The sequence below is a fragment of the Thunnus thynnus genome, chromosome 6 (assembly GCF_963924715.1).
Source record: "Thunnus thynnus chromosome 6, fThuThy2.1, whole genome shotgun sequence".
NCBI classification, from domain to species: Eukaryota; Metazoa; Chordata; class Actinopteri; order Scombriformes; family Scombridae; genus Thunnus; species Thunnus thynnus.
In genome coordinates, this window is record NC_089522.1 from 13,466,901 (window position 1) to 13,483,439 (window position 16,539).

The 16,539-nt window shown below is 40.2% G+C and overlaps 1 protein-coding gene across 3 annotated transcripts; it reads right to left on the minus strand.

Annotated features, from left to right (window-relative positions):
- Nucleotides 1-1,431: 1,431 nt before the first annotated feature.
- prdm2a (PR domain containing 2, with ZNF domain a) lies at nucleotides 1,432-10,402 on the minus strand. 3 transcript variants are annotated; one of them, XM_067591844.1, is made up of 4 exons: nucleotides 10,261-10,402; nucleotides 8,798-8,865; nucleotides 3,727-8,035; nucleotides 1,432-3,440 (listed from the first exon to the last, which is right to left on the minus strand). In XM_067591844.1, exon 3 carries the CDS (start codon nucleotides 7,966-7,968, stop codon nucleotides 3,760-3,762), a length of 4,209 nt encoding a protein of 1,402 aa, XP_067447945.1. In that variant the 5' UTR covers nucleotides 7,969-8,035; nucleotides 8,798-8,865; nucleotides 10,261-10,402; the 3' UTR covers nucleotides 1,432-3,440; nucleotides 3,727-3,759. The 3 variants fall into 3 exon arrangements, with proteins under 3 accessions (XP_067447945.1, XP_067447946.1, XP_067447947.1); XM_067591845.1 differs by having other exon boundaries at nucleotides 10,287-10,400; XM_067591846.1 differs by lacking the exon at nucleotides 10,261-10,402 and adding an exon at nucleotides 9,894-10,235.
- Nucleotides 10,403-16,539: the final 6,137 nt, after the last annotated feature.

The following is a 16,539-nucleotide window of genomic DNA, read 5'->3' on the forward strand; positions in this document are numbered from 1 at the left end:
TTATAGCTAATTACCTTTTTTTTATTTACTCAGGAGAAACCGATTGAGAGCAACGTTCTCATTTACAATGATGTCCTGCAAATACACAACCAAACAAATCACATAGCAAAAAGTGTAAAGACCAACTTATACCAAACATAAATACAACACAAACACAAGATAAATGACTTGAATGACTGAAATAACTGGACCTCTGTGGGCTTGTAGAGAACAATTTCCCTGAGCATCACAGGAGCTCGGTGGTTATTCTGCAGTGCTTTTGCCACACAAAAAGAACATCTAGAGTTCAGTCCATCTGTGGCAGATTCTTGACACTTTTTAAGTTTTTTTTGAGTGCAAAGTGGGAGTGTGAGTGGGAAAATGTTGCAGTTTTTGGTACTGCTATACATGTTAGCCACTCACACATCATGTGACTCATCCCTTTTATGTAAATAACTTAATAACCTCAGTGTGTGATGACTAACATCACATGTGAGGCACAAACTGTGGCTTGATTAATGTTAGTTAATTTACAGTTGAGGTTTCAATGCAAAGGTCAAGGAATACTATAGAGAGACATCAAGAAGAGAAGGGGACAGTTGCATTTTTTTAAAAAAGCAATGAAATATCTTGTTTGAGCAGAATTACACTCACATAGCACACACACTACTTGACAGGTTTTAATTATTCATGACCTGAAGCTTGATTAAGCAACTGTGTTAAAACTAGTTAATTTAGGAAAAAGAAAGCAATCGTGCAGCAGCTGCAGTCATGGTATGTTGGATATCACTGTTTGATCCACAGAACTCCCTTAATTTTGTTTTTTAGCTGCAAGAGTAACCTTATTTAGTCCTTATATGCACTTATACAGAGGGAGTACAATAAAATGTAAAAGGTGTTACAGATAGTTATTGCACCTTCTGACTTTTGGATTATCTGTTTGTTCCTTGGTTATTTACAATTTTATTTATACCTTTTGTTGATGAATGTTAATGTGAAATATCTACTCTACACAGTTATTCACTGTTTTCACAGAAAACAGGTCACAGGCTGGCAGCAGTCCGCACTCGTTCTGGAAACCTTTGCATGGAGATTTTTTGGCATCCACATTCAAAATGTTAAAAATAATGGTGGAGGACAGAATGCTTTAACAATAGCATAAAAAACATGTGTCACTGAAAACTGAATTTTCAAAGAGACTGTGGGAGTGCAGATGAGATGCAGTGGTATTATAAAATCCTATCTGTTGAAGCCTCTGCTCAAGATGTTAAAGTAAGGAAAGTGTGCCACCACCTGGACATTTTATTTATTTGTAGGCACACACTGCAGTAGGCTGAGTTGAATTCTGTTAATACTGTAAAGTAACCAAATTAAATGTATTTAGTCATTTATAAACTTGCAATAATGTGATAAACTTGTTTACTAAATAAAATTTCACACAAACTTCAAATGTAACTTTAACATTCTCCATTTATTTTGAACACTCGCTTGAAAAAACTTTAGTGCAAATCATACAGAGGAACTTTTCAGAGATTGAGAACATAATTTTAAATTATTAATAAATATACATGACTTAATTTACACTTTGAAATGCTACAAGCACTTTTCACAGTTAAATAACAGTCTTCCAAATCATCCTGTACATCCAACACACTGCAGTCTGTCTGCATGAGGAAAATATTACCAGCAAGGGTTGAAAAGGCAAAAATGTAAAACAAAAGTACCATTACTCGCTCTCAGATACAGACCATTGTCAACTTCTCAAGTGCAAGTTTTAGTTCAAATTAAGTTAACTCATTTAAATCATAATGAAATAATTACCCTGTGTAGCACTTGAACTTAACACCTGTAGCTTATGATAAGCAAACAGATACAATTCATTACACTCACTCTGACAATAGTTACAACTTGCCATCATCGTTTTCATATTCCAGTACGGGGTTCCAGCAAAAATTACCTCATAATCGATCTTACATTTCCATTTTGAGATTTATACATGTTGGAATTCATTATACACACACGACACAACAAAGTGTTGACAACTGTTACACAGAATTTAAGCAGTGATGAAGTGCTTGTATTCTACAGATGACAAAGACCTAAATAGACTGTATTTCTCACATTAAAATTTCTAGTCATTGATTTGGAAAGAAAACCACACAAAATCATATTTTTGACAAGCATTTTGTGAAACAGGTGCAAAATAAAGCCTAAAAGCAAACTGGACTGTTGTAAATGTTTCTAAATTTCAGAAAAAAATGCAGAGAAGCCAAGCGCTGGAGTCGACTCAGCCGATGCTGTTTAGAATTGAAGTCTTATTACTGTAAAAGTGGCAGCAATGCATCCAAACCATACAGAAAATTACATAGTAATTTGTTTGGGATTGCAGTGCAAATACATCAAACTGCAGTGTTTTTCTTCACATTGAGAATTTATTTGTGGTGGCCCATCAGCAAGGAAATCCAACATACAACATTCGGCTGCAAAAGGAAGTAATTTTTCTTTTTAGATGTAATTACACATCTGCACTTCCACGCAGACTTCTGAAGAGACAAACATAAAAAAAAAAAAAATCATCTATTTGGGTCGGCCACCTTAATAAATTCTACACTTGGGGAACAACTATGTTCATTCTTCATCATCTTTATGCCACATTTAACCTTGTCATATACATTTGATGGCACAAACAGTAAAGATCATTATTCTCAAAACTGATAACTTCCATACAAATACGTAGCAACTGGGCCAACCGGATTATATACAATTTTGATTTGCAAAGGCTGCAGCATTAATTCTACCAAATGTTGCATTCACATCAATAATGAAAACGCTGACTTCTCTAATAATTGACAGTGCCGATATCCTTAACATGAATTTTGACAGGTAGCTTGTGGCCAATGTTACACTGTAGTACACTATACTATAATTATGCAACCTCAGATTCAGTGTTTAAGGCCTAACTGCATCAACATAATCCTTCCTAAATGAATTTAGCTGTAGTACAAGCTCACAGCATGCAGTAAGACTGTAAACCAAAAGGCCACAGATAACAGATAAGGAAAAGTGCAAATGCATGCTGAAAATGATTGCCACCTGCCATCCTCTCTAAGTAGCCCACCGAGTAGGAAATGAGAGCAGCCTTCCAGCTCAATTCCTCCCACTTCCTTTCCAATTTGTGACATGTAGCAGTCAGATTAACTTCAAAGTGCAAATCCAAGCCGTTTGACAAAAAAAGTTTACGAAATGAAGGAGGAAGCTACAAAACTCCGAGCAACTACAAAAGCATTCAAATACTCAGTTGAATACATCCACTCACTGCAGTCTCCTTAGTCGTGTGTTTTATCCATCCTCAACTCAGTCATTTAAAGTACAGTATAACGCAATCTGAGTCCGTGTCCAGTTTACAGTGTGAGAAGCAGTTATCTCCTTTTAATATCACTGAAGTTCCACACAGCAGAGTCCTGAAAGTGAGAACAACAACATACATTGAGACAGATGTGAGCATGAGGTTATTTACGATCTTGTATTTAAGCATATTTCATTTTCTATTTTAATTGCACAACCATGTATGATCTTAAGAGGCTTCTTGTGTGTTGTTTAAGCTTGTTAACTCACTTACCAGTGTAGTACCCGTCTTACCTGTATAAATGAGTAATAACCGTGCATATCCCTTCTATGTTTGCAACTACTACTTATCTTTTTACTTTTTTATCATTTTGCAAATAAACTTAAATGTGCTTTAACTACCTGAAGATCCTCTGGTGGCCTGCTGAATATTCTTCAAGCTGAAGCGCTCTGCTCAGAGCTGCTGGTGATGGCTCCGGTTGCTTCTTCTCGGCTCGGAGCGGGAGGCAGCTCATCCTTCTGTGGTTCGGCCTGTTGTGGTTTCACTATGGTGATTTTAATGGGGATGCCTTTGACGTTATGCTGCACTCTGGTATACTGGCGCATCGAGGGGTTGAAAGTGCGAGCAATGGGAAGTTCATTCAGAGTGGGTGTCTCAGTTTTTGGTTGCGTGCTCTCTTTTATGATTATTTTACTTCTTTTGTTTGAAAAGACAGTTTGCACTGGTAGGATGGCGGGCCTCTTAGCATGGCCAGAAGTCTGGAGTCTAGTTTTATGCTGAGGTGAGACTTGTTTCTCTTCGACGTGAGAGACCCCTCTACGCAGGTGGCCATCGTTCTCCTTGGTCACAGAGATTCCCCCTTCTTTCCTTTTCTTCACCTCTTTAGGCTTCTTGGGGCAGACCGCCATGTGTTTGGTTCTGCTGCGACGCATTGTGAACTCCCTGCTGCAGTGTGGGCAGACAAATATCTCCTGCTGCTCATTAACCTGTGAAGATGACACTTTATTTGATGAAGGGGCTGACTTGTTCCTCTGAGGCATGACCCTTTGTACCAACTTTTTCTTCCTTTTGTTCAGCACTTTGAACTTCATCTTTACTGGTGATTCTTGATGAGGTTTGGACCTGTTTGACTGGCTGGCTCTGTTTGAAGCATTAAATTCATTAGTAGAGTTAGTTGTAGACAGCACTCCATTTTGAGTTTTTGCAAAGTGGCGTAGTGGGATGGGATTCTTTTTGGGTGTGTACCGCCTTTTATCGCTGGCGTTTGCACAAGCCAGGATGTGCTTGTGTAGCTCTGGCATGTTATCAAAGCTTTTCCCACACTTGGTGCATCGTATAGCCGTACTAAATGTTTGTGGGATGTTGTGGGTAGTGAAGTTTGTGGCTGAAGCCAGTGAGCCAGCGGGTGATCTGTTATGGTAAGGAAATGGAGGAGGCTTAAAGCTGGGATAATGCTGGTTAATGCCAAGTCGAACATCAGGCCCTTTGAGTTTGCCTCCATCTGAGGCCATGATTTTTATTGTTGTAAACAGTTCTTCAGCAGCCATATCCACCTCACTCTCTTCCTTTTTCACCAATTTCTTGGGTTCCTCTGAAGCATCAGGCTCTGAGGGCTCTGTGTTGACTTTCGTTGAGTTGTTGTAGTTCTGAGGTCGTAGTTTTCCCTTTTCTTCTTCTGTGTATGTACACTGCTGACCGGGATGTAATTCTTCCTGATGCTGTTTCAGATTGCAAAGGTAGACAAAGTCTTTTGTACATGCACTGCAAACATAAGTCTTGCCGACACCGTGGAGGCTTGATCGATGGTCAAGCAGAGCGGATGGCTTACCAAAGAGCAGCACGCAGAACTCACATTTGTAGGGCCATTCATCAGCATGGTCACCTACATGATGGCCTAGTTCTTTCATTGAATGGAAAAGCTTATCACACACATTGCAGATGAAGTTCTTGGTGAAAGTCTGCTGTTGTGCATCGCTAGGTGAACTACCTGAGGATTCTTCCTCGTCAGCTTTCTCAGAAGGGTGTGAGGTTTCAGATTTAGAAGTTTCGGGTGGGGAAACAGAAACGTCAGCAGGTTCCTCCTCTTTTGTGGTTGGTGGCTCTGATTTAACAACCAGTTCTGGGTCAGGATTTGATTCACCTACTGTAGGACAATCAGATATCAGTGAGGTGGTGGTGGACAGAGTCACTGATTCTGCGATGGAGGACACAAGAATAGTGGGATCCGCAGTTGGAGGGCTGGGTACTGATACAATCTGTTGCTCTTCTATGTGATTAACAACCATCTGCGTAGGTGCTGGAGGCTCAGCAGTGTTTTCTTGTAAGGTAATTGCAGCAGGGACAACACTCCCTGGGCCTTCAAGAGCTATTGTGCACTCTATCAACACAGTGTTGCTTGTAATGTTGTAAGAGTTAATGAGGGAATCATTTAAAGTTACAGTGGGTGTGAATGGCACGTCTGACACAGGAGTGGATTCAACTAAAGGGGGGTTGAGGGCAATTTGATCGGTGAGAAACACGTGGCCAGGTAGATTTAGAGTCGGGTCAAGGGGTTGTGAGAGAGCGACAAGGTTTGCAGAATTCGCAGTGGTAAATGCAGTAGTTAAATCACACTCTGAGGAATTTAATGCATTTTCTGTGCAGATTACCAAGGGCTCAGGAGATATATTTGGAGCTAATACTTGGATTGGTTGGCTTGAAGGGTTAGAAATGGGCGGTGGTGGTGCCAGAACTGTAATTAATGAAGGAGCAGTGGGGAGCACTGTGTGTGAGGCTGGGGAAGCAAATGCTATAGTGCACGGTGAAGCTGGCTGCAAGGCAACAGAGGTAAGGGAGGCAGATGATGGAGTGAGGGAACTGGAGGGAAGTGCAAGCCCATAAACAAGTCCTTCCCCAACAGACTCCACGGGGGTCACCATATCTGATCCTGTAACTATCGCGAAGTCTGTGACTAAAGGGGTCTCAGGATTCCCTAGGCTTATATTTTGCTCTGCAATATCCATTAAGGCCTTCTCCGCCATGCTTGTATTCGATCTTCCTTCTTTCAAAACTGCCTGTAAAACTAAATTTGATGGCAGCTCAGATTCATCTAGGCTCCTTTTTTGCAAACTTAAATCCAGCACGGCATCGGCCAAAGCTTCATCTTCATTTCTTTTGACTGTATTGGAGAGATCCAGTGGTTGCTGGTTACAGGAATTACCACCAGTCATAGGGGGCCAGCTCTCTGTTAAGACAGCATTCACTGCTGGTTCCTCTACAAATACAGTTGCGTTATCCTTCTCATTGGCTGTTTGGTGCACAGGTGAGCTATGCTGAGTCTCCGTCTGTCCTACACTTACAGCATCACAATCTCCCGTATCTGGCATTGGCGTTTCCTCGTTAGTTGTTGGATTTTGCTGTGGAGAGCTTTGTGGAGATCCAGTCCTTCTTTTAAACCTTCCTGTTCCGGCAGGCAGGACAGACAGAGAGACAGGTGAACAAGGCTTTTGGCCATCTGTGATGAGGGCGAGTGTGGGTTTAAGGCCATCCTGCTTCTCCAGGAGCTGCTTCAGCTTAGGGGACAGAAACACGGTCCTTTCCTTCTGCACAACTGTAGACTCTGTATTCTGAGGAAGTAGATTCTCTATTAAAGAAGACACAAGTGACGATGAGGATGAAGACACGACTACCTCAGACTCCAGTTCAGTTTTAATTTGTGGTAAAAGAGGTGGTGTCGCAGTTCTTCTCTTGGCCACTGGCTGACCAGGTATTTCTTTACCTGTGACTGAATCTGGATTTAAAACCTGGCTGATTTGGGTGGGGTCTAGAATCAAGGCATCCAGTCCGACTAAAGTTGAAGACCCAGAATGAACCTCAGCTGCTTCACAGCTACTGACTGTACTCGTTGACACTATCTTTCCGTCTATGTAAAAGCTGAGATTCTCTGAAATATTGCTAGAGACATCTAGCATGTACTGTTCTGTGTGCTCCCCTTCATTCTCCACAACAGCTGCAGGTGCTGTATTTTCACTGAGCTCTGTTTCCTCTTGCGATGTTGCACTGATAATCCTCTGAAGACTTTCCTCCTGGGGCAGCTGGGTTTTTTCTGTGTGTTGCAGATGCTGCTCGTGGATCCTGCGCTCATGTCGTCGCTTGTTGGTATGAGTGGTGAATATTTTTTCACAGTACTTACAAGCATGATGCCCCTCTAATACTCCCTGTTTGTCTGGCTGAGCAATGTTTTCTCCAGCCGACAAAATGGAAGTATTAGAGCTTGTGGGGGATGAAGTATGAGGCTGCGTGACTGAGCCTTCTGAATCCAAAGGCTTCATCTTTTCATGCTGCAGCTGACCTAAATTTGAACCAAAAGATATGATGCTCTTATTGCTTTTGTATGCCTGTGCCTCGTTGTTTGCCAAAGTGTGGATGTGCATGTGTCGTTCCAAGCCTTGTTTACTGGTAAAATGTCTCTTACAGTGCTGACAGGGAAAAGAGTCCCAGCCACTCTCAGTATCCTGGCCAGGATGTTCATGAAGATCTGCATTAAGTGAATTAGGTGTGTCTGGTTCCATGTTACTTTCCTCTTGATAAATGTCTTCCTCGTCCTCCTCTATATCCTCACTGTCTCCAAACTCAGAGATGTACAAGTGAGGAGAGTCCTCCATCTTCTGTGGAGGTTGTATCCAGTTTTCGAAGGAAGTCTGTCACACAGGACTTTGACAGCTGTCACAACTAATGAATACATAAAAAGAGACATTGTCAATTTAACAAACAAACACATAATATAGCTGAAGTGCCATTAAAGGACTCCAACAACTGAACTAAAACATCCATCATGTGCAGTCAAATCTTTCAAACTTTACACTATAGTGTAAATCAATAGATCACAAATATTTAACTGGTGTTTAAGTTATCTGCTTTTTCTGTTATTTTTATGTTAAGAACTTTGAGCTTCCAATAATTTATAAAAGGTGCTGCATAAAGTTCATTATTACCAGTAATAGCAGTATTAGTAATTCCTTTTATTTATGAATGACAGCAAATTTGCACCTCTCTAATGCAGCTCTCAACAAAAACATGAACATTATGTAATGCTGGCAATTTATTAATATAGCACTTTTCAAAACAGAAGTTACAAAGTGCTTCACAGGAAGAAAAAAAGGGAAAATGGGGAGTAAAAAGAAACATAATTGTATTTCAATTGTATTAGAATAGTATTATATTTTACAAGTGGTCAAGATATTGTCTAAATCCTACAGTATAACATATCACAATGTTATTATATATTCTTGGTCTATTTTTGCATTTGTTTGGGTATATTTCATCAGCCCTCAGTATTATTGTAAAGGTCATTCCCATTCTTTGATGTGTTACTATCTAAATAAATTCAGCCATGACAACACTCCATATATTCTAAGCATTAAATAAAAAAACAAACATTCAATATTGAAGACAACAATAAATTAAAAATATGTAAAATCATTGCCATCTTACCATTTTAATTGTCAGTGAAGGGTGGAAGGCATGTTTTGTTTGCCAGATGAACACACGGGCTTTTCACTCTGTTGGAAGAAAGATAACAGCAAAGCACATATTTAAAAAAAAACATGAAAATGTGTGCCAGGACATGAGGCTTACACTCAAACTACAGAATGATACAAAGCACAAACTGATCAGCTGTGATGTGGGAGTTGCTGACCGTTTGCTTTATCTATCTGTTCATTTGGCTGCAGAATAAGCCTCGGGTCCTGCCTTGTCATTATATAATATGCTGATATCCCTCAAGCATATCAAAAGACCCACACCTTGTACGCAGTTAATGCTAGATACTGTACTGCTTTCATTTTAACGACTGCTTACTAACACTGAGCATACTGCTAATCTGTCCCCATGATGACCTTATTTACCCTGGTATGCCTTACACCACCTGCTACACTGATTACACACATACACACACCTCAATCATGGTCAATATTCTGATAGTTACTTCTCAGTTATTATTGGAAAACTTGTAAGGAGATACAGTTTGATACATCCATCTACTGCTTGGTGGGACAAAATGGCAGGCCCATCATGTGTGCCAGATCTGTCGTCTCTGCACACTTACACAATATGTTTTACTCGATTCTTTCATCATTTGTTCAGTTGTTAACATGTTAATCTCTTTGCTCCTTACGGACAAATTATTTTCTATTCGTCCTGCATAATTAATACATATCAGCGCAGTTTTCAGGCACTTGTAGATACGAGAGGAAATGTAAACAAAGACCTTAAAGCTTGTGTTTATACAATTAATCTTTCATTTATTTAAAGGCAAAGCGGTTGTGTGTTGCTTTTGCACAAGTACAACTGAATTACTCACGATATCATGTTAGTGGAATCGAAAAATGTACATACACCAGTCAGAGGCCTACATTACATTATTTGAGCCATTTTTTAAAAAAAAATATTTAACTTCTATTTCCATCCATCTGCGCTGCAACAGGCTTCTCTGGCATGACATATAAAGTGCATTCATAACAACAAAAAATACGTATTTTATTTAAATAACTGCAGGTAGGATTCGTGCTGGTGCGTTCACATGCTTCACCTGGTTTGATGACGCTCCCCCGTCCTTGCACCATTGCTAGCTGGTCACACAACACGTCGTCACAGGACTGTTTTGCTACAGACGCTGCTGCTAGCTCCCCCACTTGAAAAGGTCAACTGGCTCCTCTAAAATAGCCCCACCGCTACCCTCGACATACAAGAAAGCCGCTCGCACACTAAACACCGATAACCGTCAAGATCCTGTGACAAGGTTTCACTTATCAAAGGGAAAGAAATCAGCTGTCGGCCATTTAAGCATTGGCAACATAACGTACTGCTAGCTACAATGCTAACTCGCAAGCCCTGGCTAGTAGCTACAGTTAGTGAAAGAAAACACGACCGTTACTAACACTGCCTGTTATACAAACCTGTTTGTTACAGCTTCCGTACATACTTTTATTTGCAGCTTGAGTGGCGTTTGAACAGTTTAAAATATTCCTCTGGTGCAGGTTGTGGACAGCTGTGTTCCTTAATGTTACCAACAAGGTTCTGGCGTTCTGATTGGCTGGAGAACGTGGATGTCAAATTTTCGACCAATCAGCGACAGGTTTGTTAAAGCGCAGGAAGAAAATAACATCTAAGCAAAAGGCAGCTGTCATCAGAGACTAAAATGAGAACATAAACGCATCTCTACCAGCCTATGCACTGTTTCATTCAAATGTATACATTTTTATGTATTTCAAGATATTAGATTATAAATATTCACTTGAGTAATCACAGATATCCATGCTGTCTCCAGCTAGTTTGAATGTATTTATCTAAAATTGCGAAAAAAACCAAACTCCAAACTGAAACTGCGTACTTGAGGACTATTTTACCCATTTTTACCTATTTTACTATACGTTGATATTTTTAGTTTGGAGTTTGGAGATCTTGGATAATCTCTTCACACTCTCAACAATACAGTTGAATTATCAAACAAACTAAATGCGTTTTAAATAGTTGATTTGACAATTTGCCATTTCTTTGTAACACAACCATCTCTTATATTTTATTATGATAAAAAAAAAAAAACATATTCCTTGCAGTGTAATAATTTGACCTGTAGAGGGCGCATTATAACATGTTCTCAATACAAAGAAGTTCATTCGCTTCACTTCTGTGGATTATACAATAAATTTGGTCATTCACATCAAAGTTGTATTTCGGTGTTGTTTGTAGGGCATAAACATTTTGAATGTGTAATGTTCTCAAGCTTTCAGACGACAGCCCTTACTATATGATCAATTATTAATACTTTTTTTTGCTACCAAATGCAATGTAAAACATACATTTAAGCTTGTCTGCAAAACGTTACTTAAAATATAGTTCTGTTTTATCTTAATCTACATATATGTATACATATATTTTATGTGTTTCAGTTCTTTTCTTTCAAAAATATGTGCTAATTTATGTGCTAGTTATAGCCAGGCCATATTTCACTCTCCAGAGTTCCCCTTGTCACTGATTCTCAGCTGTGGAGAGAAGCCAAACCTAGTTGACAGATTTATTTATGATGTGTGCTGTTATGCATTCTCATCCCCCAACCACTTCTCTGTTTTCCCCAACAATTGTCAATAGGATCACATGGCAATAGCTCATATAAAGCTCACACCTACACTGATAGAAAGCTACCCCCTGGTTTCACATAGCATTATTTCCACCTCCAGAATCATGCCAACATAAAAGACAGTCTTTGAAAGAATCTGTAGGAGTTGACCACACTATACATGTGCATGTGTGACATTGTGCAGCATATGGGTGGTTTTCTAATGGCACATGCATGGAGTTCCTTGTTGTGATGTAAGTGGGCTAATTGGTGTTTTTATGTCAAACTACATGCCAGAATTCTGCGAGACATACTGAAAGACCATACAAATCTCTATTTGAGATTCAACCTCACAAACGTTTCATTGAAAATGCTGACACAGTGTGGTGTGTAGAACTGATGTAACTCTTGAAGAACAAACTGTATCTGGCAGTATCAGATTCTCATGCAGAGTTAATTTGGTGACAAGTTGACTGTGATCATATATATCTATCATATCATATATATTTATAGCTAGTCACAGTATTACAAACAGTCACTCTGCACATGCCCGAGGCTCCAGCATGTCTTTCACATTGGATGCCACATGCGGTTCACGTTTTGGTCTGCTGGCCAGACACATACGTCAAATCATCGTATAAGCAGGTGCTGACCACCTGGAAGCCATGTCAAACACATGGCTAAGCAGCCAAAGTCGTCGGATGAGCTTTGCTCGTTGAAAGCAATTCAACACATATATAGCCTCATCAGAGAACAAACTGTTCTCTGTTGCACCAGGACTTTGATAGCCAGAAATATAAAAGCAGAAAATATTTGCATTTGCTCTACAGAAAAAGCCATCAACCATTAAATGTCCAAACTCAACATGAGTTGCAGTGATAATATGTGTTTATATCTGCTGCCCTGTGATAAGTACATACTTCGTCTGCTATGTGACGTGTGAGAAGTTCATTAGGAGAGAAACGTCATCTGCCCCATATCAAATTAACAACGTGTCTCACTGTCAACATGCATGCAACTGGATTAGCCGCAAATGACCCCCGTACTGTATGCCACCATGAACATGGAAGCAAAACTCTCAAGCTTTCAGACGACATTCATAAACATATAAATGCTCAATGTGACATTTGAGGATTTAATACCATATATATTATTTTATTTTTTTATTTTATGTACTTTCCCTATTTTTAAATTATTTGATTATTTTCCTTTTTATTTCCAAGTGATCATTGTGTTGCATCACTGTGTACTGTAACATGGATGTTTACTTCTTGTGGTCACTCAGTGTTGTTTTTGTGTTGAAGATAAAAGAACAATAACAAAATTCAAATAAAAGATATATGAGAAAAAAATATTAAATATTAGTTTTAGAGAACAAATGACGTCTTAAAAGTTATGAATATTCTTTGCTGTAAAAGCAAACAGGAAACTGAGTGATTGTGAGAGAGAACTGAAACAAAATGTGCCCCAGATTACAAACATGGTAGCGTATCCTGTGGCAGCGGGCACCGGTTCGTGCCAATGACTCTGTGCACAATGCAACATTCACCAGCCACATGAACATATAGGACAAGAGAGACAAAGATGAGGGAGAGAGGGAGAGGTGGTCCACAACGTGTCTGTGTATCAGGACGATCAGTGAGCAAGACATTGGTGTGAAACAATAAGGGTCTCTTATAGAGGATGTGTGCCACACAGTGCAGACAAAGCCTCGCCTGTGATCAGACAACATGTCATGTCACTGGGACGAAATAAAATTTTACTGCCACATGTGGGACACCAGATGTGCTGGGAAGAACATGTAAATGCGAACACGTCGAAACACAAATACAAACTGTACAGTGGAGAAACACATGATACTGTACAAATGTGCACACAACTGTAGCACAGTGATGTACATGCACACAGACACACATGCCACACCCATGCTAATAATCCCTCAAAGTCCAATAAACACACATGTGCCCTCCAGGATGACTGCACCCTCTGACTTCTGCACACACACACACATTTAGAGATGCACCCTGACACCAATAAAGTAACACGCCATATGCACAGATACTATACACACACTCTTACATACCAATCACACACCATCAATCCTTCTCCTCTTTCACTGTCTCCGCCTCCTCGCTGCCACACACAAGCAAGTTCAGCTATTCCCTGTACCATGCATACTGTCTCTGACCACACACACAAACACACTAAGTGTCTATGCCTGTCACCCAGCGTTGTGCCCCCACCTTTGCCCCGCCACCTCCACCCCACTCCTTCCATCCACCCTCTGGCCCAGCTGTCTGAGACACTCAAAGCACACGGGCCTAGTGGCTGACATTTTATTCGTGACATCACAAACGCCTGCACCCTACAGGCCTGACATGTGGCGCTCCTCGCACACCCATAAACCTTCATCACCGTAAGATGGCATTCATGCCACCTTCATGAGTTGAAGAACCGCAGACATGTACCAGAGACACTCGTGAAGATAACTGCCATTTGTTTACACAAGTCCCCTGACTGTCATATAGTACTGAAAAGTATACAAATACTTTTGTATCTTAAATCTGTAACAATAATCAAATTATGAGATCACTTCCTGTAGATTTTGATAAAGTGTCAACTAAAAACCACAACGCTTTTGGAACATCTTATCCTAGATAGTGGTTTTATATCAGCTCTGAATTAAGCAAGTTCGATGTTGTGAAACTGGTTGTAATATGGCCGACTGACACGGTAGCTGAGTGGTTAACACTGTCACCTTGCAGCAAGAAGGTCCTGAATTCTGGCCAGCTTGGGCCTTTCTGTGTGGAGTTAGTTAGTTTCCTCTGTGTTTCCTCCACATGCTCTATTTTCTCCAATCAATCCAAAGACATGAATGATGAACTGCTGAAACTATATGACTATAGATGTGACTTTCTTGCCTGTATGAGTGCCTTTCACCCAAGGTTTGATAGCATATGTGCGACCCTGATGGAAATGAGCAATTTAGGGAATGGATGGATGGTTGTTTTTAGAGGAATCTATTTAAACATACAGGGCAGACAAAATTTAACTACTAAAATCTGGTACTTCATTACATCTTTAATGTTTTCATTAAGTAGAAACACTATAAAATAATGCTGGTCAGTGAGTTGTTTTAGTTGCATCCTTTAATTGCTCAATGTGAAGGAAATGTAAAGTTTCTAATAGAAGACTTTTTCTATTACATCTTGAATTATTGCAATTTTTCACACTTGTTTTTTAAGCAAGATTTGCCAATAGGTGGCCCAAAGAATTGCCCAGAATACATATTTCTACAAAGAATAAAAGAACAACCTGCTGTTATGTTTTATCCAGGTTAATAATCTGTGTTGTAAGATTTTAGTAGCAACTGAATATTAAGGAGAACAAAAGTGACCAAAACTATTTTATGGTACAAATAGATATTTGTTGTTGGGCATGACTTGTTTCATATCCTTTGTTTGTTGGATTGCCTTACATAAGAAACTCTCTCTAAGATACTGCAAAAAACAACAACAACAAAAAAAATCCAGTGTTTTTTAATTGAAAATATTGAGCACATGTATGCTACAACCCAAATTGTTCTCTAAGACAGCCTCACCTGCCAAAAGCAAATTTAGGGGAATTACTCTGATGTCTGGTGTTTATTTCAAGTCCTGCATTTAGAAATCCCCGGTCCTCTATTGTTATACAATCTGTGCTCTCCTTACACCGTCACAGGATTATTTTTTGCTGAGTGAGCACCAACAGCTTTCCTACATGTGAAAACGATGACCAGTCCAGATTACACGTCTCTTCTGTGTGGAATATATCACAAACAGACAGTTCACAGTCAGCTATAAGAAACCAAATTTCATTTGCTGCTGTACAGACAAAAATAAACACACATTCTTCTGTTAAATCAAAATACACGGGTGTGGTTTTATTTGGAGGAAAAGATATTGCCTCATCAATCTGTCTGCTAGAGCTGAGCAGTTTCCTCCTTCCTGTTTTTCAGTCGCCCTGAGACGAGCTCAGGAAAGTCGAGGGGAGACTTTGTGTAATGTCTAAATACCAAAAAAAAAAAAAAAAGGAATTCTGATGATTTATTCCACATGTACACACACAGACTCATGCATTGTGTCTGTATTTATAGATATATACTGTATATAACATGTACAGACCAGATACACACATGTGGCGGACCACACCAACACATGTGACTATGCAGAGCCTCCAACACACTCAGCTCATATTTATGCCTGCACACCACATAAGCATCCTGTTTTGAGCCTGATAATTAAATATGAGACATAGACCTGTGTTTGCAGTGGCGTAACCATGTGTCATGAATCTGACTCCGTGAATCACTCACTTTTATGGCGTAGCTTAATAGCTTCTTCTGCTGGGACATTTTGCTGGAGCATGACTGTTATGATAGCTTTAACATGTGCTCATCTGCACAGTCGGTACACAGTTAGTGATCTGGGTCTGTGTTTGAGTGTTTCTGTGTATGAGTGCGTGTGTAAATGCACATGATCAATGCTGGGCCCACCCAGGAAGTGACTCCACCCTGTAGCGATGTACAGAATTCCCCCTTTTGCCGAAGGAACGAGAGGGAGCTGCTGGCGAGCAGTTTCACAGCCACGGCCCATAGCTTCTCCATGTGCCCCTCTCAAAAGACTCCATTGTTCCCAGCAGTCTGAAGCGAGAGAGTGAGCTAAAGGGAGTTATGAAGCTCGCCGGTGGGGCAGAGGCTGAGGTGGTGGGCGTTGGGCCGCTGCCTAAAACCACACGGAGGAGAGGGAGCCAGACACAGAGCATCTCTGTGCGACTCGCAGCCTACTGTTGGAGCCTTGCCTCAGCTTAACAGCACCATATGAAAAACTCCACAACATGACATAAAAAACACACCTAACTGTCAGAGGGCTCAACCGACTCAACGGTTCGAGGCCATATGGTCCTCCATATTTGGTGCTGTTTGTTTCCACTCCGAAAAAGGGTTGTTGTTTTTTTTGTTTTTTTTCGAAAATTTGAAGCATTACGTGAACCAATCAGAGCGGGCAGCTGGATGCTGCCCCTGTGGAAGCTGTTAATGATGTGTGTGAGTTGCACTTGGAAATAGAGAAGTGTCAGAAGA

Bases quoted from the DNA above. Each gene is read 5' to 3' on its own strand.
- prdm2a (XM_067591844.1), bottom strand. From the start codon at position 7,968: ATGGAGGACTCTCCTCACTTGTACATCTCTGAGTTTGGAGACAGTGAG.